Here is a 22,539-nt window from a genome sequence, read left to right as displayed (position 1 = left end):
TATTAATGGCTATGGGGGGAAACTCTATATTAATGGCCATGTGGGGAGGGGGCAAATCTATATTAATGGCCATGGGGGGGACGCCATATTAATGGCCATAGGGGGAAGGGGGCAACCCCATGTTAATATCAATGGGGGAGTGGGAAGGGGGACAACACCATATTAATGGTCATGGGGGAAAGGGGCAACTCCATACTAATGGCCATGGGGAAAGGGGCAACTCCATATTAATGACCATAGGGGGGAAGGGGCAACTCCATATTAATGGCCACGGGGGGGGGGGGGGGAGGAGACAACCCCATGTTAATGGCCACTGGGGGAGGACCAAGCTTCAGGGTGTACAAACCTTTGTCAGGCCGTGATGATGTCTTCCGTTCTCAAGATTTTTTTCTGTAAGTAAAACCGAGACTGCTGGTAAGTTTAAAAACTTTTTTTTATTCGGATTCTCCTTTTATTTTTTACAGTATTTCCAAAAAAATTCGGGTGAAAGTACAAAAAAATTCAGCTGCGCACAGCGAAGGTTTTTTTTTTTTTATCATTTGTTGTCTTATAAGAAATCACACATCGCGGTAGAACAAGGGCAACATGGCCGACTGGAGCGGAAACGGAAACACGCGGGGCACACACGCACACGCCAAACAACACGCATCACATGTCTAATGCTTGTCTACTTCTTTTATGGGGGGGCAATGAGAGACTCCGAGCAGCCTTCTCCACCGTTGATCGTGGCACGGTTTCTGGAAGTCCCACGAATTGGCGCCATACAAAGAGGAAACATTTATGGATGATGTTCTTCACCATTTATTTCTAGGCTTCCCGAGTTAGTGATGTATACTGATATCTAACCAATACCCTTAGCTAACATCCAGGGGCCACTGGTGACCTATTCCTGTGATCACTAGCCGAGTTGAGCCACTCATGAACCACTGCATTAAAATTTAGCACCAATCACAAAGCTCCAGAAACATTATTACTGAACTAACTTCCTGTCTGCCAGCCAGTCATAAGCTTTGAACATGAAAAGGCTTCCTATGGCCTGTTGTAATCTCTTGACAGTACAATTTAGCGTATCACTCAAGTCAATGTGACAATTTCTGGGGGAAAACAAGGCCCTAGGCAAGTATCAAGGAAATTGCTTTGGTCCCACCCCCCTCCAATTGGTTCCTGGGTGACTGCAGGCAAATGAAGGTTGTATCTGTCCCCCATGGGCATTCACTGGGCTCTAGACAACGAGCAAGGAAATTGCTTTAGTCTCACCACAATACAACAGATTCCTGGCTTATTGCAGGAGAATGGAGGTTGAGTCTGGGCCTGAGGGGCATTTACTGGGCTATAGGCAAGGAGCCAGGAAATGGCTTTGGCCCCGCTATCTCTCAACTGCTTGCTGGGTTATTTCAGGAGAATGAAGGTCGTATCTGGGGCCCTATGGGCATTCACTGGGTCCTGCAAGGAGCACGGAAATGGCTTTGGTCCCACTACTCTTCAACTGATTCCTAGGTAATTGTAGGAGAATAGGGGTTGTAGCTGGCCCCCATGGGCATTCACTGGGCCCTAGGCAAAGAAATTGCTTTAGCCCCACCACCCTACATCAGATTCCTGGCTTATTGCAGGAGAATGAAGGTTAAGTTTGGACTCCATGGACACTCACTGGGGTCTAGGCAAGAAGCAAGGAACCAGCTTTGGTCCCGGCACCCTTCAACTGATTCTTGGGTTATCGTAGGAGAATGGAAGTTGTATCTGGCCCCCATGCGCATTCACTGGGGCCTGGGCAATGAGCAAGGAAATGGTATTGGTTCCACCACTCTTCAACCAATTCCTGGACAGTAGACTAAAGGTCATATCTAGGCCCCATGGGCATTAATCAGGCTGTAGCCATCTGCCTAGGTTGCCTTGTGGATGACCCCGGCTCTTCCTAAAAGTTGTCCTCTACTTTGGAAATATTTTGTGAGCGTGCAGAAGCAATACGATGGCCATTGGTACAAGTATAACCTATCCATGTATCAATGGAGTGATCCCGGGGGAAGAGACGGGCCCCATATCTCCCTCGCACCAACAGCTGGTGAATGAAGCCAAGGGCTGCCTTAAGCAGTACCACCCTCTAATAGTATTTTATTGATACAGAGTCTATGTTTTCCGGCCTCATTCTCAGTACAAGGCCAATCAAGATAAAAGGACGATACGTAACGGGTACAGCGTTCCGTCCTGACAAACACCAATTCCCTCACCTTAAACCCCATATTAACAGTTATTTATACCTCTGCTCTGATTAGAAAAAGAGGATTACATCAAGATAAGTCTTAAGATAATACATTCCCGTAAGGTAACGTCACCGGAGAGGGTGCGGATTAACGGAGAGCTTCTTGCCACGTCTACCGAAAAATCTTTGCTATTTAATTCATGGGAGGTCCTTCCTCAGTTTTAAGATTGGTTTATCAAACTCAAGGCCAGCTCCCGCCCCGTTATACTTCCATTTTTTTTTTAATTCTGTATTATGCTTTTATTTATTGACCGTTTCTATTATATAACACTTTTTATTATATTCTTCTCTTATAATATTTTCCTGTTTATCATACCAATGACTGATCACTAATTTTAGCCTATTCTTAATACGTTATCTGCTTACAGGCTGAGGACAGGTGCATTTAGGTTAATGTCCGAGGGGGACCTGAAGGCGAATCCCTGGGCTGTAAAGGTCGCTCACCCTGAGATCCCTGACTAAAAACGAATTTTTAACCAGCTGTAAACCCAAAAGCCAAGAGTGAGCACGCCAAGACCAAGACAACAGGGAATGTCTGCAAATCCAGTTCTAGAAATTTAGTTTAAGACTTCAGGGCAGGTGCTTTAACGCCAAGCAGCCATCATTAGACATGTCTGGAATTTTCTGGTGGCTTTTGTCCTTTTGGAGGGTTCTTTATTGACAGAAGAGCAGAGAGCTGCCATTTTACCTAAAAGAGGACTCTGCTAGGTGATTGGTACAGACTCGGGAGATCAGGAACCCGCGGTGTTCCTATAATTGTTTTTTATATTTAACCACACTGGTGTGCTTTGAAGCTTAAAGCAGGTGATAAAAATTGCATCCGCCATACAAAATGGAGGAACTTTATTGAGTCAAATATGAATTTTGGGGACCTTGAGGCCAAACCCCAAACTGCAGGACTGATAGATGTGGCTTTTCTAAAGTTACATGGATTGGGGGCTTTGCTGAAACACTTGGTACATGGTCTTATAGTCAAAATTTGGGTTCCTCCATCATAGTATAGTATAGTCGAATGTTTAGGCTGATTAGTGCCTGTTAGAGCAGACTATTTTGTTCACCAGGAGGACATTATTTAAATGGGAAACTATAGAACAGCCTTTTTCAACCCCAGAGGAACCCTTGAAATATTTTTTATGTCTTAGGGAACTGCTGCTAAGATTAGTCATTAGGAAAATACCCCTTACTTTAGTGGCAAGTTAGAAGAATGTTCCTTACATTGGTGATCAGTGAGAAGAATGTTCATTACATTGGTGATCAGTGAGAAGAATGTTCCTTACATTGGTGATCAGTGGGAAGAATGTCCCTTACATTGGTGATCAGTGAGAAGAATGTTCCTTACATTGGTGATCAGTGAGAAGAATGTTCCTTACATTGGTGATCAATGGGAAGAATGTTCCTTACATTGGTGATCAGTGAGAAGAATGTTCCTTACATTGGTGATCAGTGAGAAGAATGTTCCTTACATTGGTGATCAGTGAGAAGAATGTCCCTTACATTGGTGATCAGTGAGAAGAATGTCCCTTACATTGGTGATCAGTGAGAAGAATGTTCCTTACATTGGTGATCAGTGGGAAGAATGTCCCTTACATTGGTGATCAGTGAGAAGAATGTTCCTTACATTGGTGATCAGTGAGAAGAATGTCCCTTACATTGGTGATCAGTGGGAAGAATGTCCCTTACATTGGTGATCAGTGAGAAGAATGTTCCTTACATTGGTGATCAGTGAGAAGAATGTTCCTTACATTGGTGATCAGTGAGAAGAATGTTCCTTACATTGGTGATCAGTGAGAAGAATGTCCCTTACATTGGTGATCAGTGGGAAGAATGTCCCTTACATTGGTGATCAGTGAGAAGAATGTCCCTTACATTGGTGATCAGTGAGAAGAATGTTCCTTACATTGGTGATCAGTGAGAAGAATGTCCCTTACATTGGTGATCAGTGAGAAGAATGTTCCTTACATTGGTGATCAGTGAGAAGAATATTCCTTACATTGGTGATCAGTGAGAAGAATGTTCCTTACATTGGTGATCAGTGAGAAGAATGTTCCTTACATTGATGATCAGTGAGAAGAATGTCCCTTACATTGGTGATCAGTGAGAAGAATGTTCCTTACATTGGTGATCAGTGAGAAGAATGTTCCTTACATTGGTGATCAGTGGGAAGAATGTTCCTTACATTGGTGATCAGTGAGAAGAATGTTCCTTACATTGGTGATCAGTGAGAAGAATGCTCCTTACATTGGTGATCAGTGAGAAGAATGCTCCTTACATTGGTGATCAGTGAGAAGAATGTTCCTTACATTGGTGATCAGTGGGAAGAATGTTCCTTACATGCAAATGCCCATGAGAGTTTTCTTCTTTCTTTCTTCACGAATGCTCCTTACATTGGTTGTCAGTGGGAAGTATGTCCCCCTTTATAGTGGTGGTCAATGAGAAGAATGCTCCATATATGAATGGTCAGTGGGAAGAATGCTCCCCCCCCCTTACAATGATGGTTAGTTGCCAAGTGATGATGGACCTGGGCACCATCCTATGGGAGATCAATTAGCCACAATTCGATGAACCCTAGGGTGCCATGGAAAATACCCTTTACTTTGATGGCCAGTGCAAAGAATGTTCCTTACATTGGTGATCAGTGGGAAGAATTCTTAGTCCGTCGGATAGATTTGAAACATGTTTTATTTCTAGGTCCGTCTGACTTTTGGGGAAAAAAAAGTCTGCTGGAGCCCACACACCATCGAATTGTCCGGATTCCGGTCCACCAGACCAAGTCTGCCAGAAAGTCCGATCATGTGTACGCGGCATAAGTCTCTTTTTCTGACACAGCTTTTACACTTTACTAGTTTGTCTTCCATTTTTAAATATTTGTATTTCCTGTATAACATTTTGATTTCCCTCTCTTTTGGTCATTTTATATCAAGGAATGTGGTTACCATGTTAGCCTAAGGACTGCTGAGATAAGGTTGGTTGACCCAACAGAAGGTCTGCTGGCTGCAGTTGGATCAGATCTGACCCAGAAAAAAAAAATGCAGTCGACGTATCGCTATGATTGTCCCTGTGTACTGTACATATACATTTATAAACTATATACAAAAAGAAGGCTTTTAAAACATTAGCACCAACCAAAAAGTTAACATGAACAATGTATCCTCTTTAAAAAAAAAGCTGTAAAAATACTATAGTTTCCCTTTAAATGTTTTTTAGTCAGTTCCCCCAATGTAAAGCTTATGATTCTCGGCTGGGTAAGAGGTGGAGGGAACGAACGTCTTCCTGTTCTCACCATGGGAAGATTTTTTCTCATCCAGGTAGGACACTTCGCATCAGTCACCTGAGGAACTATAGATTTTTTTATATGAAAGTTACAAAAGAAGTGAAGTAAAAAAAAAAAAAAAAGTAAAAAAAGATGGTTAATAAATATAAGATTTTGATTAGAAAAAACACATAAAAAAAAACTAGGCAGCCAAAACCACAATCTGGGAAAACCAACGACTGACCATCAGGACCCCCTAAGGAAGTCGAGGAATGCTTTGTGGCCTTTGGTTCTCCAGGGTTAGTTACTAAACGTGAATTTGCATTGAACTTGTAGTTGACCTCCTAAGCGTCTTTTTGCATTCCCATTGACCTGTATGGAGAGAAAAGTAGTTCTGAATTGACCGGAACTCGGATAAATGTTTCCTCTTTGCAGCGTTTACTCACAAGAGACACAATCTACCTCCGCCCATACACTGTACACCAGATGTGGTCTTTCATCACCTCCATAACACAGGTTCATCTTTCTGCATATCTCTGTACAAATTACACCAAAGCATGCCAGGGAAAGGGGGCACATTAGAAGGGTGGTGTGGTAATGAGTCAAGAAACCCCTTGCAGTGCTGGAGGGGGCCGTGGTCTGTGGTGCCACTTCCACCTCCAGCACTGGAGAAGTTCAGAGAAGATGGCACACACATCTTCCGCCAGGTTCCTCCGTCTAATCCTTTTCCTCATGTCAGGTTGTTAAGGACACAGTTGACGTCCACAATGTCTGGATCCCCTTTGCTGCACTCGTGCTTGGGCGAGAGAGAGTTCTGAATGTTAAAGGGTTCTTCGTCCTTCAAGCAAGCCTTGGGCAGATCCTGGACCTTCTGAGGAGCGTTGGGGTCCTCCTGGAAGACAGAAGGTCACTGTGAGATGAATAAAGCACTGAATGAAATGGGGGGTGTGGTGAGGACCCATGGCTGTTCCCCAGAACTTGCTTGTCATGGGGATTCTATAGGGAACTTGTGGATACGTAATATATGGGCCACACTTAAAATATAACTAAAGGCAAAATGTTTGTTTTTAGCTTTAGCGGAAAGGGATTAGAACTCCTGTCAGGTGTTTATTGCTGACTTTGCCCCCATCAGGAAAATGCGCCCTCTCTATTTGTCCTGTTGACCATTAAAGCGGGAGTCCGCCGTTTTTTTATTTTTTTTGAAAGCCAGCAGCTACAAATACTGCAGCTGCTGACTTTTAAAATAGTGACACTTACCTGTCCAGCGCGCCCGCGATGTCGGCACCCCGAAGCCGATCTCTCGATCGTCTCTCGGGTGCTGCCGCCGCCATCTTGGGTATGGGAATCAGGAAGTGGAGCCTTGCGGCTTCATTTCCCGGCGAGTCGCGCTGCGCAATAAGGATGGTCCCCGCTGTCTCTGGGATCCGTGTGTTTCCCAGCAGACAGCGGGGGACCTTAGGAAAGGGGCGTAGATTCTGCGGAAAGGGGCGTACCTTCTCCAGATATCTATGCCGGAAGAGGGTGCAGATACCTGTACTGTACAGGTACCTGCACCCCCTCCCCCTTGAAAGGTGCCAATTGTGGCGCCGGAGGGGAGGAGGGTTCCAATGAGCGGAAGCTCCACTTTAGGGTGGACCTCCGTTTTAACATTGAGAGTGAAAGTAAAAGAAAATCCCCACATTTTCAGTTTTCAGTAGAACAGGAATAGATTGGAAATATTCCAATGGGGACAATATTTCTGGTGACTACCAGGGATTCGCCACAGTTTGGAAGGATTTGCTCTCACTTCCTGTTGTGGCAGGAACAAGAAGTGAAGGGAAATCTCCCCCAATGGGACACATGTAAATAAAACCGACAGGGGTTATAACCCTCCCTTACTCTATCCAAAAAAAAAATCAAAAAACGTTGGCTTTAGTTCTACTTTTAGAAGCAGCTATGGGAGCAAACCAGGAAACAGTATTCAATTGTAATATTTAGGGTTTTGTATATATTTTATTGATTTGGAGTGAATAATAAAATAGTCAATATGACACACAGTGGCCTAACTAGACTCTTCAGGGCCCCAATGCAAGAAATCATGAAGGGCCCCCCTGAACCCCAGCCAGGGCCCTTCCCTCCGAGTCCGGCGGTGGAACTCCAGGGCGTGATCATAGGTATGACCTTTGTGAGCCCTGTAGTTCCACCACTGGCATCAGTATTTTTTTTATTATTTATTTTTTTATTTTTAGGTGCCCCATTGGGGGACTGTCCCTAGGCAGGATGGGGTCCCCATCCCCAGAAGAGATGAGGTCCTTTTCTCCAGGGCAGCTCTCAACTCTGGCTGGGGAGAACAGACATCAGACTGAGCGGCAATGCATGGCGCAGGAGAAGGGTACTCTGAGGAGCCGGCCGAGGACACAGGTCATGCGGGGAATTCACAACTAAAGAGTAGCCAGTGCGATAGCCGAGCATGGAGCTCTGCTAGTCACCCTCCACCTCCAGCCACCCGTGTGCATGGTGCACTGGTACCCCGAGCTGCCTATGCTGCTGCCGGCCATATGTAGAGGGGGCTGCATGGGCCCCCTGCATCACAGGGCCCAGTTGCGGTTGCGACTGCTGCACCCCCTATAGTTACGCCCCTGATAACACACGCAACTGAATGAGCCAGATGGGTGACTCTGCCCTTCCCCCTTCCCGTCTTTGCCTGCTAAGTCAGATGGCTTCTCACTGAGTTTCAATCAGTGAGAGACAGGCTGAAGGCAAACAGCTGAGTAACATCAAACTGAAGAGATCATCATGATTTATGATCCTTTTTTGTTTTTTACAAGGCTGAATCTTACAGGTTTTTATGATGTCCTATTATTTATATTAAATCTATATTTTACAAATAAACATTTATTTGAGGGCCCATGCATAATATTTTGTGTGCAAATCATGCTGGTCCAGTCCTGTGCACAGATGAGTGATAGAGATGGTCTATGTGAATTTATTCCGCTCGGAGAGAGGTGGAGGGATTTCTCCTTGTTCTCTGCGTCATTCTGCAGAGTGTGTAATCTGATCTCCCTGCAGCCTCCTAAAAGCTGCTGATCCTGTTGAAAGATTGCCATTTGCTGGTTGGCAAATATGAAACATCCCGAAACAATTCTTACCATTTACTAAATGAAAATAATATATGTATTTTTTTTTTTTTTTTTTACTAAAATAATATGGAGGATGCAATTACTGACTGTTCATTTACAAAAAATGGGGGGGGGGGGGGGGGTATAGTTATAAAAAAAAAAAAAAAAAAGGTCCAATCGATTTCCATTCCTGTGATAAAACGATTCCTGATTTAAAAAACAACAAATGTGCAAAAATGTTCAGTGCTGGCAAATTGAACATTGGCCATAATACAGATACGGCACTGGTGCAGGATTCATTATACAGGAAAGGCAAATCTAAATGTTGGGAAAATGGAAAAGTGATTTTATACGTCGAATGAATCCGGCCAGCAAATGAGCTTCAGAAATATAAGGAAATCTTTCAATGAGTCCCTTTGCAGCAAATCAGCTTGCTGCTTTATGTACATATATATTTATTTGCCTACACCAATCAGCCATAGCATTATGACCACCCCTCAAGGCATGGACTCCACAAGACCTCCTATGTTATGCTGCGGTATCTGGCACCAAACCATCACTAGCAGATCCTGTAAGTCCTGTAAGATGTGAGGTGGGGCCTCCATGGATCGGACTTGTTTTTCCAACATATCCTACAGATGCTCGATTGGATTGAGATCTGGAGAATTTGGAGGCCAAATCAACACCTCAAACTCATTGTTTGGTTCCTCAAACCATTCTGGAATTCATCAGACCAGGCCACCGCCTACCATTGCTTTGTGCTCCAGTTCTGATGCTCACGTGCCCACTGTAGGTGCCTTTAGCATGTGGAAATGGGTCAGCATAAACACCCTGACCGGTCTGCGACTACACAGCCCCATACACAATAAATTGTGATGCTCTTTGTTCTGACACCTTTCTATCAGAACCAGCATTCATTTTACCAGCAATTTGAGCTCCAGTAGCTCTTCTATTGGATCGGACTACACGGGCCAGACTTCCCCTCTCCACCTCCATCAATGATCCTTCCCCCCTAACTCCATCAATGAGCTTTGGCCGCCCCACCTCCATCAATGAGCCTTGGCTGCCCCACCTACATCAATGAGCCTTCCCTCTCCACCTTAATCATTGAGCCTTCCCTTCACACCTCCATCAATGAGCCTTCCCTCCCCATCTCCATCAATGAGTCTCCCTCCCACCTCCTTTAATGAGCCTTCCCTCCCCACCTCCATCAATGAGCCTTCCCTCCCCACCTCCATCAATGAGCCTTCCCTCCCCACTTCCATCAATGAGCCTTCCCTCCCACCCAACTCCAATGAGTCTACCCCACCCACCTCCATCAATGAGTCTTCCACCCCCAACTCCATCATTGAGCATTACCTCCACACCTCCATCAATAAGTCTTCCCTCCCCACCTCCATCAATAAATCCCCCCTCACCTCCATCAATGAGCCTTCCCTCCACACCTCCATCGATAAGTCTTCCCTCCCCACCTCCATCAATAAATCCCCCCTCACCTCCATTAATGAGCCTTCCCTCCACACCTCCATCAATGATTCCCCCCACCTCCATCAATGATTCCCCCCTCACCTCCATTAATGAGCCTTCCCTCCCCACCTCTATCAGTGATTCCCCCTCACCTCCATCAATGAGCCTTCCCTCCCCACCTCCATCAATGAGCCTTCCCTCCCCATCTCCATCAATGAGCCTTCCCTCCCCACCTCCATCAATGAGCCTTCCTTCCCCACCTCCATCAATGAGCCTCCCCTTCCCATCTCCATCAATGAGCCTTCCCTCCCCATCTCCATCAATGAGCCTTCCCTCCCCATCTCCATCAATGAGCCTTCCCTCCCAATCTCCATCAATGTGCTTTCCCTTCCCATCTCCATCAATGAGCCTTCCCTCCCCATCTCCATCAATGAGCCTTCCCTTCCCATATCCATCAATGAGCCTTCCCTCCCAATCTCCATAAATGTGCTTTCCCTTCCCATCTCCATCAATGAGCCTTCCCTCCCCATCTCCATCAATGAGCCTTCCCTCCCCACCTCCATCAATGAGCCTTCCCTCCCCACCTCCATCAATGAGTCTCCCTCCCACCTCCTTTAATGAGCCTTCCCTCCCCACCTCCATCAATGAGCCTTCCCTCCCCACCTCCATCAATGAGCCTTCCCTCCCCACCTCCATCAATGAGCCTTCCCTCCCCACCTCCATCAATGAGCCTTCCCTCCCCACTTCCATCAATGAGCCTTCCCTCCCACCCAACTCCAATGAGTCTACCCCACCCACCTCCATCAATGAGTCTTCCACCCCCAACTCCATCATTGAGCATTACCTCCACACCTCCATCAATAAGTCTTCCCTCCCCACCTCCATCAATAAATCCCCCCTCACCTCCATCAATGAGCCTTCCCTCCACACCTCCATCGATAAGTCTTCCCTCCCCACCTCCATCAATAAATCCCCCCTCACCTCCATTAATGAGCCTTCCCTCCACACCTCCATCAATGATTCCCCCCACCTCCATCAATGATTCCCCCCTCACCTCCATTAATGAGCCTTCCCTCCCCACCTCTATCAGTGATTCCCCCTCACCTCCATCAATGAGCCTTCCCTCCCCACCTCCATCAATGAGCCTTCCCTCCCCATCTCCATCAATGAGCCTTCCCTCCCCACCTCCATCAATGAGCCTTCCTTCCCCACCTCCATCAATGAGCCTCCCCTTCCCATCTCCATCAATGAGCCTTCCCTCCCCATCTCCATCAATGAGCCTTCCCTCCCCATCTCCATCAATGAGCCTTCCCTCCCAATCTCCATCAATGTGCTTTCCCTTCCCATCTCCATCAATGAGCCTTCCCTCCCCATCTCCATCAATGAGCCTTCCCTTCCCATATCCATCAATGAGCCTTCCCTCCCAATCTCCATAAATGTGCTTTCCCTTCCCATCTCCATCAATGAGCCTTCCCTCCCCATCTCCATCAATGAGCCTTCCCTCCCCACCTCCATCAATGAGCCTTCCCTCCCCACCTCCATCAATGAGTCTCCCTCCCACCTCCTTTAATGAGCCTTCCCTCCCCACCTCCATCAATGAGCCTTCCCTCCCCACCTCCATCAATGAGCCTTCCCTCCCCACTTCCATCAATGAGCCTTCCCTCCCACCCAACTCCAATGAGTCTACCCCACCCACCTCCATCAATGAGTCTTCCACCCCCAACTCCATCATTGAGCATTACCTCCACACCTCCATCAATAAGTCTTCCCTCCCCACCTCCATCAATAAATCCCCCCTCACCTCCATCAATGAGCCTTCCCTCCACACCTCCATCAATAAGTCTTCCCTCCCCACCTCCATCAATAAATCCCCCCTCACCTCCATTAATGAGCCTTCCCTCCACACCTCCATCAATGATTCCCCCCACCTCCATCAATGATTCCCCCCTCACCTCCATTAATGAGCCTTCCCTCCCCACCTCTATCAGTGATTCCCCCTCACCTCCATCAATGAGCCTTCCCTCCCCACCTCCATCAATGAGCCTTCCCTCCCCATCTCCATCAATGAGCCTTCCCTCCCCACCTCCATCAATGAGCCTTCCTTCCCCACCTCCATCAATGAGCCTCCCCTTCCCATCTCCATCAATGAGCCTTCCCTCCCCATCTCCATCAATGAGCCTTCCCTCCCCATCTCCATCAATGAGCCTTCCCTCCCAATCTCCATCAATGTGCTTTCCCTTCCCATCTCCATCAATGAGCCTTCCCTCCCCATCTCCATCAATGAGCCTTCCCTTCCCATATCCATCAATGAGCCTTCCCTCCCAATCTCCATCAATGTGCTTTCCCTTCCCATCTCCATCAATGAGCCTTCCCTCCCCATCTCCATCAACGAGCCTTCCCTCCCCATCTCCATCAATGAGCCTTCCCTTCCCATCTCCATCAATGAGCCTTCCCTTCCCATCTCCATCAATGAGCCTCCTCCACTTCTCCATCAATGAGCCTTCCCTCCCCACCAACATCAATGAGCCTTCCCTCCCCATCTCCATCAATGAGCCTTGGCCCCTCCATGATCCTTTGGCCAGTTGTCTGGCTCTCCTTCCTCGGCCTACTTTTGGTCAGCCTTGACCACTGCAGCCCAGGAATATCCCACAAGAGCTTGCGTTTTTGGAGATGCTCTGACCCAGTCCTCTAGACATTACAATTTGGCCCTTGTCAAAGCCCCTCAAATCCTTATGCCTGACCATTTTTCTTCTTTCAACTTCAGGGACAACATGTTCACTTGCTGCCTAATATATCCCACCCATTTTCAGATGTCATTGTCACCAGATAATTTGGTCATTGTCACCAGGCAATCTGTTAAAAGCTGCATTGAAAGTAATATTGACTAAAATGCCTGGGAGAGGAATAAGGAGAATAATTGGATTCTCACACAGAACATTGAATTTTATTTTAGATTTTTGGGTGACTTTTGAATAATAAAAAAAAAATTCTGGCTACAAAGTGAAGCACAAGGTCATTTTTAATAACGGCGAGGGACGGGACGGCTTTGTAATAATTATACATGTGATAACATTTGTTCGGTTTTTCTTTGGAATGATCCAGATTGTGATCTGACCGAGAGACGTCCGCTCTCGGTCAGATCACAAGAGACGTCCTCAGCCAGAGCCATGGCGGCTGGCTGAGCCGAGGGCGGCCGGCGGATTTCTTTTTTCCAGGTATATAGGAAACTGAAACAAAGAGGGCACCCTCTGTAAATAACCATGGGTATGAAGATTAATACCAGTATGGAAACTGATTCTACTGAACCGGGTTTTACTAGCGGGTGATCTGCGGTCGGGTCCTTACCATCCACCAACAAGACTTCTGATAACTAATAGAATGCAATGGCGCCACCTTTTCCAGCAATTTGCTAACAGTACCAACTGTATGTATACAGTATATAGAGCCTAAATCTGACCTCCACTCCCCCCCCTTCAGTCTTGATCCTGCCAGTAGACCCTTTATTGCCCGTCGATCCTGCCAGTAGACCTTTTATTGCCCATCTACTGGCAGGATCGATGGGCAATAAAGGGTCTACTGGCAGGATCGATGGGCAATAAAGGGTCTACTGGCAGAATCGATGGGCAATAAATGGTCTACTGGCAGGATCGCTGGGAAATAAAGGGTCTCCAGGCAGGATCAATGGGCAATAAAGGGTCTACTGGCAGGATCGATGGGCAATAAAGGGTCTACTGGCAGGATTGATGGGCAATAAAGGGTCTACTGGCAGGATCAATGGACAATAAAGGGTCTACTGGCAGAATCGACGGGCAATAAAGAGTCTACTGGCAGAATAGATGGGCAATAAAGGGTTTACTGGCAGGATCGGTGGGCAATAAAGGGTCTACTGGCAGGATCGACGGGCAATAAAGTGTCTCCAGGCAGGATCAATGGGCAATAAAGGCTCTACTGGCAGGATCGACGGGCAATAAAGGCTCTACTGGCAGGATCAACGGGCAATAAAGGCTCTACTGTCAGGATTGGCAGGCAATAAAGGGTCTACTGGCAGGATCGATGGGCAATAAAGGGCTTACTGGCAAGATGAACAAGCAATAAAGGGTCTACTGGCAGGTTTGACAGGCAATAAAGGGTCTACTGGCAGGATCGATGGGCAATAAAGGGTCTACTGGCAAGATCAACATGCAATAAAGGGTCTACTGGCAGGATCGATGGGCAATAAAGGGTCTACTGGCAGGAATGATGGGCAATAAAGGGTCTACTGGCAAGATCAATGGGAAATAAAGGGTCTACTGGCAGGATCAATTGGGCAATAAAGGGTCTACTGGCAGGATCGATGGGCAATAAAGGGTCTACTGGCAAGATCGAGGGGCAATAAAGGGTCTACTGGCAGGATCAACTGGTAATAAAGGGTCTACTGGCAGGATGGAAGGGCAATAAAGAATCTACTGGCAGGATCAGCGAGCAATAAAGGGTCTCCAGGCAGGATCAATGGGAAATAAAGGGTCTACTGGCAGGATCGACCGGCAATAAAGGCTCTACTTGCAGGATCAACGGGCCATAATGGGTCTACTGTCAGGATTGGCGGGAAATAAAGGGCTTACTGGCAGGATCAACAAGCAATAAATGGTCTACTGGCAGGATTGACAGGCAATAAACGGTCTACTGGTAGGATCAATGGGCAATAAAGGCTCTACTGTGAGGATTGGCGGGCAATAAAGGGTCTACTGTCAGGATTGGCGGGCAATAAAGGGCTTACTGGCAGGATCGATGGGCAATAAAGGACTTACTGGCAGGATCAACAAGCAATAAAGGGTCTACTGGCAGGATCGACAGGCAATAAAGGGTCTACTGTCAGGATCAACGGGCAATAAAGGGTCTACTGTCAGGATCGGTGGGCAATAAAGGGCCTACTGGCAGGATCAATGGGCAATAAGGGGTCTACCGGCAGGATCGACAGGCAATAAAGTATCTACTGGCAGGATTGATGGGCAATAAAGGGTCTACTGGCAGGATCGACGGTCAATAAAGGCTCTATTGGCAGGATCGACGAGCAATAAAGGGTCTACGTGCAGGATCAACAGTAGGGACAACTGGGGGAGCTCAGAAAAAGGAAACCTGCCATGTTGATCCAAGACATACATCAATACTATTATTTAAAGTGTAAATAAAAATAAATAAACAAAACTATGGTGGAAACAAATAAATAACATATACAGTACTTTGTATCAATGACCAAGCCGATACTGCAAAAATTCTATAACTGTAAAAAAATGTATACATTATATATACTTTGTTTCAACGACCAAACCAATTTTGCAACAATTATATACTATATAAAAATGCATTTATTTTTATACAGTATATGAATGTTGCAATATTGGCATATATATATATATACAGTGGTGTGAAAAAGTGTTTGCCCCCTTCCTCATTTCCTGTTCCTTTGCATGTTTGTCACACTTAAGTGTTTCGGAACATCAAACCAATTTAAACAATAGTCAAGGACAACACAAGTAAACACAAAATGCAATTTGTAAATGAAGGTGTTTATTATTAAAGGTGAAAAAAAATCCAAACCATCATGGCCCTGTGTGAAAAAGTGATTGCCCCCCTTGTTAAAACATACTATAACTGTGGTTGTCCACACCTGAGTTCAATTTCTCTAGCCACACCCAGGCCTGATTATTGCCACACCTGTTCACAATCAAGGCATCACTTAAATAGGAGCTGCTGGACACAGTAAGGTCCACCAGAAGATCCTTAAAAGCTACACATCATGCCGAGACCCAAAGAAATTCAGGAACAATTGAGAAAGAAAGTAATTGAGATCTATCAGTCTGGAAAGGGTTATAAAGCCATTTCCAAAGCTTTGGGAATCCAGCGAACCACAGTGAGAGCCATTATCCACAAATGGCGAAGACATGGAACAGTGGTGAACCTTCCCAGGAGTGGCCGGCCGCCCAAAATTACCCCAAGAGCGCAGCGACGACTCATCCAAGAGGTCACAAAAGACCCCACAACAACGTCCAAGGAACTGCAGGCCTCACTTGCCTCAGTTAAGGTCAGCGTTCATGCCTCCACCATCAGGAAAAGACTGGGCAAAAATGGCCTGCATGGCAGAGTTCCAAGGAGAGAACCACTGCTGAGCAAAAAGAACATCAAAGCTCGTCTCAATTTCTCCACAACACATCTTGATGATCCCCAAGACTTTTGGGACAACATTCTGTGGACCGATGAGACAAAAGTGGAACTCTTTGGAAGGTGTGTGTCCAAGTATATCTGGCGTAGAAGGAACACTGCATTTATAAAAAGAACATTATACCAACAGTAAAATATGGTGGTGGTAGTGTGATGGTCTGGGGCTGTTTTGCTGCTTCAGGACCTGGAAGACTTGCCGTGATAAAAGGAACTATGAATTCTGCTGTCTACCAAGAGATCCTGAAGGAGAATGTCCGACCATCTGTTCGTGTACTCAAGCTGAAACGAACTTGGGTTCTACAGCAGGACAATGATCCTAAACACACCAGCAAGTCCACCACCGAATGGCTGAAGAAAAACAAAATGAAGACTTTGGAGTGGCCTAGCCAAAGTCCTGACCTGAATCCTATTGAGATGTTGTGGTATGACCTTAAAAAGGCCGTTCATGCTCGAAAACCCTCTAATGTAACTGAATTAGGACAATTCTGCAAAGATGAGTGGGCCAAAATTCCTCCAGGACGCTGTAAAAGCCTCATTGCACGTTATCGCAAACGCTTGGTTGCAGTTGTTGCTGCTAAGGGTGGCCCAACCAGTTATTAGGTTTAGGGGGCAATCACTTTGTCACACATGGCCATGATGGTTTGGATTTTTTTTCACCTTTAATAATAAACACCTTCATTTACAAATTGCATTTTGTGTTTACTTGTGTTGTCCTTGACTATTGTTTAAATTGGTTTGATGTTCCGAAACACTTAAGTGTGACAAACATGCAAAGGAACAGGAAATGAGGAAGGGGGCAAACACTTTTTCACACCACTGTATATATATATATATATATATATATATATATATATATATATATATATATATATATATATATATAATAAAATGTAGAATTTTTATTTTTTTATTTTAATGCATTATATACACTTAGTTTTGAAGAGGTGAAATATTTCAACATTTATATACTTATAAAAATGTATAAAAAAAATTCAAATAAAATTGTATTTTTATACAGTACCGTATATGAAAGTGGTTGTAAAACCTTACACACCTCTTTTCACTACAGGGAAGCCTATAATAAGACTTACCTGTAGGTACCGTGAATATCACCTAAACCTACACCGTCATCGGCACAAGTGCACCGAAGAAACTGCCCGTTTGTGCCGTTCATTCAGCTGATGTGCCGTGGCATGCACGGGAGTGACGTCATCGCGGCTCCGGCCAATCACAGCACCGGAGCCCGCGAACATGGAGGTAACATTCCGGAGACATGTTCTTTTTTTAATGGGTTTACTACCACTTTAATGTTACAATATTGGCACACATATATATATATATATGTATACTGTATAAAAATGCAATTATAAATAAAATTGTATTTTTATACAGTATTTAAAATGCTACAATATTGGCTTATTTATATATATATATATATATATATATATATATATATATATATATATATATATCTATATATAAATAAATCAGTGGCGGCCCATACTCTGTGGGCGCACAGGTGCCGCCCGCCCATCCATGCGCCCAGCCCCTTTCAGGACACCGGACACATGGATTCCTATATCGGGGGTGGGTGGTACTTTTTGAAACACCTGATTAGAGCCAGAGGCTCTAATAGGCCTTAAAATAGGGTGGGCTCAGGGCACAGAGATGCCTGGCGCTTAGGAAGAGGAGCGGAGGAGACCTGCTGGAGGAGCTGTTGCACTAAGTCCCCTCCACCAGAGACGAGCGCACGCGGGGGGGCAGGGGGGGGGGTGGTTTCGGTGCTGGCAGAGCCGCACATGGAGGGGGGCGGTGCTGCCAGAGCCGAGCATGGGGAGGGGGGTGACAGAGATGCGGGGGGGGGTTCTGGCGCAGACACGCGCGGGGGGGGTGCTGCAAGATACGCAAGTGAGGGGTGGTGGTGGGCACAGTGACTGCATATGATGGGTACAGTGGCTGCGTTTGATGGGTACAATGGCTGCAATTGATGGACACAATGGCTGCATTTGATGGGCACAGTGAGGCTGCAATTGATGGGGGCGGCTTTCAGTGTTTTTCAGTTTATTTGTGCCCCCCCAAAAATTTTGAGCACCAGCCGCCACTGATATATATATATATATATACTGTAAAAAATACAATTAAAAATGAAATTGTATTTTTCATTTTTATTTGAATGCATTATATATACTTAGTGTATATAATTAAATATATATTAAATGAAATATTTCATTAAATATTTAATTTAAATTAATTTAAATATTAAATATTTATAGATTAAGTATTGATATATTTATTGAAATATTTAGAGATTAAATATCTAAATATAATATTTAATATTTAGAGATTAAAGATTGCAACATTTATATACTTATAAAAAAAAAAATACACTAAAAATAAATACATAAATAAAATAAAAAAAATAAAAACACAAAATAAAAATAAAATTATATATAAAATTCTGCAATATTGGCTTTTATATATATATATATATATATATATATATATATATATATATATATATATATATATATATATATATATACATTTCAAAGGAAAATGGCCTTGGTGGGTCTTGAAAAGGTGAACGCACCGTGAGAGTTTAATTAAATATTGCAACATGAATACATTTATATAGCTTTAAAACATAAAATAAAAAATATGTAAATAAAATTAAAGATACATAATTAAAATAAAATGTTATTTATACACACTATATAAATGTTACAATAATGGCATATATATATATACATATATATATATATATATATACATATATATATATATATATATATATATATATATATATATATATATATATAAAATAATAATAAATAAAATCTTAATAAACATTAATAAACAAAACACCTAAAAAATTGTTTTCTTTTTATTGTAATTTTAGACAGCATCTACATTTTTTATTTTGCCCCTTAAACCTTCTTACTGTCACAAGGGGGTGACATATATAAGGGATGGTGTCAGATCTGCGGACTAAAAACAAATGAATCCTGAAAGGGGTGGGGGGGTAGGAGGCTTAATACACCAATCAGAATTTTAGGATGCTTCTAGTTATGCAAGATAAGAGATTTGGTGGGGGGTGGTGAGGTTGATTTCTGCCAAGAAATGTCAACTGGCAGAGCCAATCAGGACAGAGCTGTAGGGGACAGCAGGGTAAAGGAACCAATAAAAAGTTACATTTGCAAACTTGCTTGATTTGACAGAGAATCTAAAATCCTCCAATGGGTGTTCTTAGTGTAGGTATTTCTTAGAAAAACATAATTTATTAGACCAAAATGACCCAACCTGACCAATCAGAGGCCAGCTTTGTGAGTATGTGATTGCCTGATTGGCACGCTTCTCAGCGCCAGGCTGGTAAATCACAAAAATAACCCAAAATAAACGAATAAATATTCAATAATAACCGGACTACCGAAATGGAGAAGAGAACTCCCACCAGAACCCCCCCACCTCCTCCCCCGCCTATGCTTGCTGCGGAGACCCGGCATTCGCCATTGTGGTGATAAAGAAGGGGGGGCTAAATATTTGTCTTTGATAAGATTTGTTGTACTTACAGTTCCGCTCACTTTGATTTTATATTTTCATGACAGATACGAAAATTACTGCAGTCAATGAGAAAAAAAAATCATGTGAATATCGGCACTGCGTCAGAAACCAAGGGGCGTGGTCTAAGCTAAGCCAGAAAATGTCACAATGTAGGGAGGCGGAGCCAGCCAAGCATAGAGGAGGGGAAAAAAATCTGATGATCAGAAGAAGAGTCCTCCGGCAGTGCAGAGTATTTCAGGAGAGGAGAGTTGTAGAGGAAGGAGGAGAGTCTTCCAGCAGTGCAGAGTATTTCAGGAGAGGAGAGTTATAGAGGAAGGAGCAGAGTCCTCCGGCAGTGCAGAGTATTTAAGGAGAGGAGAGTTATAGAGGAAGGAGCAGAGTCCTCCGGCAGTGCAGAGTATTTCAGGAGAGGAGAGTTATAGAGGAAGGAGCAGAGTCCTCCGGCAGAGCAGAGTATTTCAGGAGAGGAGAGTTATAGAGGAAGGAGGAGAGTCTTCCAGCAGTGCAGAGTATTTCAGGAGAGGAGAGTTATAGAGGAAGGAGGAGAGTCTTCCAGCAGTGCAGAGTATTTCAGGAGAGGAGAGTTATAGAGGAAGGAGCAGAGTCCTCCGGCAGTACAGAGTATTTCAGGAGAGGAGAGTTATAGAGGAAGGAACAGAGTCCTCCGGCAGTGCAGAGTATTTCAGGAGAGGAGAGTTGTAGAGGAAGGAGGAGAGTCTTCCAGCAGTGCAGAGTATTTCAGGAGAGGAGAGTTATAGAGGAAGGAGCAGAGTCCTCCGGCAGTGCAGAGTATTTAAGGAGAGGAGAGTTATAGAGGAAGGAGCAGAGTCCTCCGGCAGTGCAGAGTATTTCAGGAGAGGAGAGTTATAGAGGAAGGAGCAGAGTCCTCCGGCAGAGCAGAGTATTTCAGGAGAGGAGAGTTATAGAGGAAGGAGGAGAGTCTTCCAGCAGTGCAGAGTATTTCAGGAGAGGAGAGTTATAGAGGAAGGAGCAGAGTCCTCCGGCAGTACAGAGTATTTCAGGAGAGGAGAGTTATAGAGGAAGGAACAGAGTCCTCCGGCAGTGCAGAGTATTTCAGGAGAGGAGAGTTGTAGAGGAAGGAGGAGAGTCTTCCAGCAGTGCAGAGTATTTCAGGAGAGGAGAGTTATAGAGGAAGGAGCAGAGTCCTCCGGCAGTGCAGAGTATTTCAGGAGAGGAGAGTTATAGAGGAAGGAACAGAGTCCTCCGGCAGTGCAGAGTATTTCAGGAGAGGAGAGTTGTAGAGGAAGGAGGAGAGTCTTCCAGCAGTGCAGAGTATTTCAGGAGAGGAGAGTTATAGAGGAAGGAGCAGAGTCCTCCGGCAGTGCAGAGTATTTCAGGAGAGGAGAGTTATAGAGGAAGGAGCAGAGTCCTCCGGCAGTGCAGAGTAGTTCAGGAGAGGAGAGTTATAGAGGAAGGAGCAGAGTCCTCCAGCAGTGCAGAGTATTTCAGGAGAGGAGAGTTATAGAGGAAGGAGCAGAGTCCTCCAGCAGTGCAGAGTATTTCAGGAGAGGAGAGTTATAGAGGAAGGAGCAGAGTCCTCCAGCAGTGCAGAGTATTTCAGGAGAGGAGAGTTATAGAGGACGGAGCAGAGTCCTCCAGCAGAGCAGAGTATTTCAGGAGAGGAGAGTTATAGAGGAAGGAGCAGAGTCCTCCAGCAGAGCAGAGTATTTCAGGAGAGGAGAGTTATAGAGGAAGGAGCAGAGTCCTCCAGCAGAGCAGAGTATTTCAGGAGAGGAGAGTTATAGGGGAAGGAGCAGAGTCCTCCAGCAGAGCAGAGTATTTCAGGAGAGGAGAGTTATAGGGGAAGGAGCAGAGTCCTCCAGCAGAGCAGATTATTTCAGGAGAGGAGTTGTGGCTACATCAGGGTTATCTTCATATATTCTCCATATACTATAAAGAGCGATTCAGGCTTTTTGCATCTATTTTTATAAATTCCATAATTAGGGCCCTCCCCTCTATAACATCTCTGATACAAATCTCAGTAATTCATCTACAGTCATGAATAAACACGCATTACATGACACTTATATGTGAAACATGAGGTTGAGTCGCAGTCGCCCATCCCCAGACTGCCAAACTGATGTTAACATGACCAGCATCCATGTTGGTGCGCATTGCCTCAATTATATAACTTGTTGCATCTGTAGGCAGGTGCAGTCTACTTTCTCCACAGCAGGTGGCGCTCAACCACAGCAGCATAGGAAGGGGAGAGGAAGTCAAAAGAAAAATGGTTCCTCTATGCTTTCCAGGGTCACTGGTGACTGATTGGATACTGCCCCCCCCCCATGTGACTCTAACAGCCATCTTGAGTCAGGCAGAGCCTATTTAAGGCCCCGGCTCCCAGGCTTGGTGCGCATTTCGCATGTGGGTAGTGTAGAGACAGGTCACCCATCAGACAGGGACAGGGGTCAGCGGGTCATGGAATCTTTCTGGAGACCTCCCCGTTGGCCTTGGACCGGCCAGGCCGCATTCCGCCCAGATCAAGACAGACACCGTCGGCACATCTGAGACCTGCTCTGCTACACATTGCTGATATTGCAGTTAATGTTCCCTGTTGGGTTCCTTCCCACCAGGTATGTTGTGAGCTACTGGATTCTGCATTCTCTGCAACTGGACTATTTGCACCATGCTGCATCTCCCCACACGTGGCGTCGCCGGCAGGATATGTCCCTTCTTGCAACGAGCGT

At 45.1% G+C, this 22,539-nt stretch overlaps 1 protein-coding gene across 6 annotated transcripts in view; it reads right to left on the bottom strand.

The window, feature by feature from the left end:
- Positions 1 to 415: 415 nt before the first annotated feature.
- CSPG5 (chondroitin sulfate proteoglycan 5) overlaps positions 416 to 22,539 on the bottom strand; it is a 114,836-nt gene continuing 92,712 nt past the window's right edge. For 5 of the 6 annotated variants that reach the window (XM_077493590.1, XM_077493592.1, XM_077493591.1 and 2 more), the window contains one exon: positions 416 to 6,399. In XM_077493590.1, the coding sequence (XP_077349716.1) occupies positions 6,238 to 6,399 (162 nt within the window). In that variant the 3' untranslated portion in view covers positions 416 to 6,237. Of the gene's footprint in view, positions 6,400 to 19,839; positions 19,888 to 22,539 lie in introns of all 6 variants that reach the window. The other variant, XM_077493594.1, reaches the window with a different exon arrangement.

This window comes from Lithobates pipiens, unplaced genomic scaffold (genome assembly GCF_037356315.1).
Source record: "Lithobates pipiens isolate NorthernLeopardFrog02 unplaced genomic scaffold, aLitPip1_a1.2 Scaffold_19, whole genome shotgun sequence".
Taxonomy (NCBI): domain Eukaryota; kingdom Metazoa; phylum Chordata; class Amphibia; order Anura; family Ranidae; genus Lithobates; species Lithobates pipiens.
Note: the sequence above shows the minus strand (reverse complement) of the source record. Positions and strands in the feature narration are given on the sequence as shown.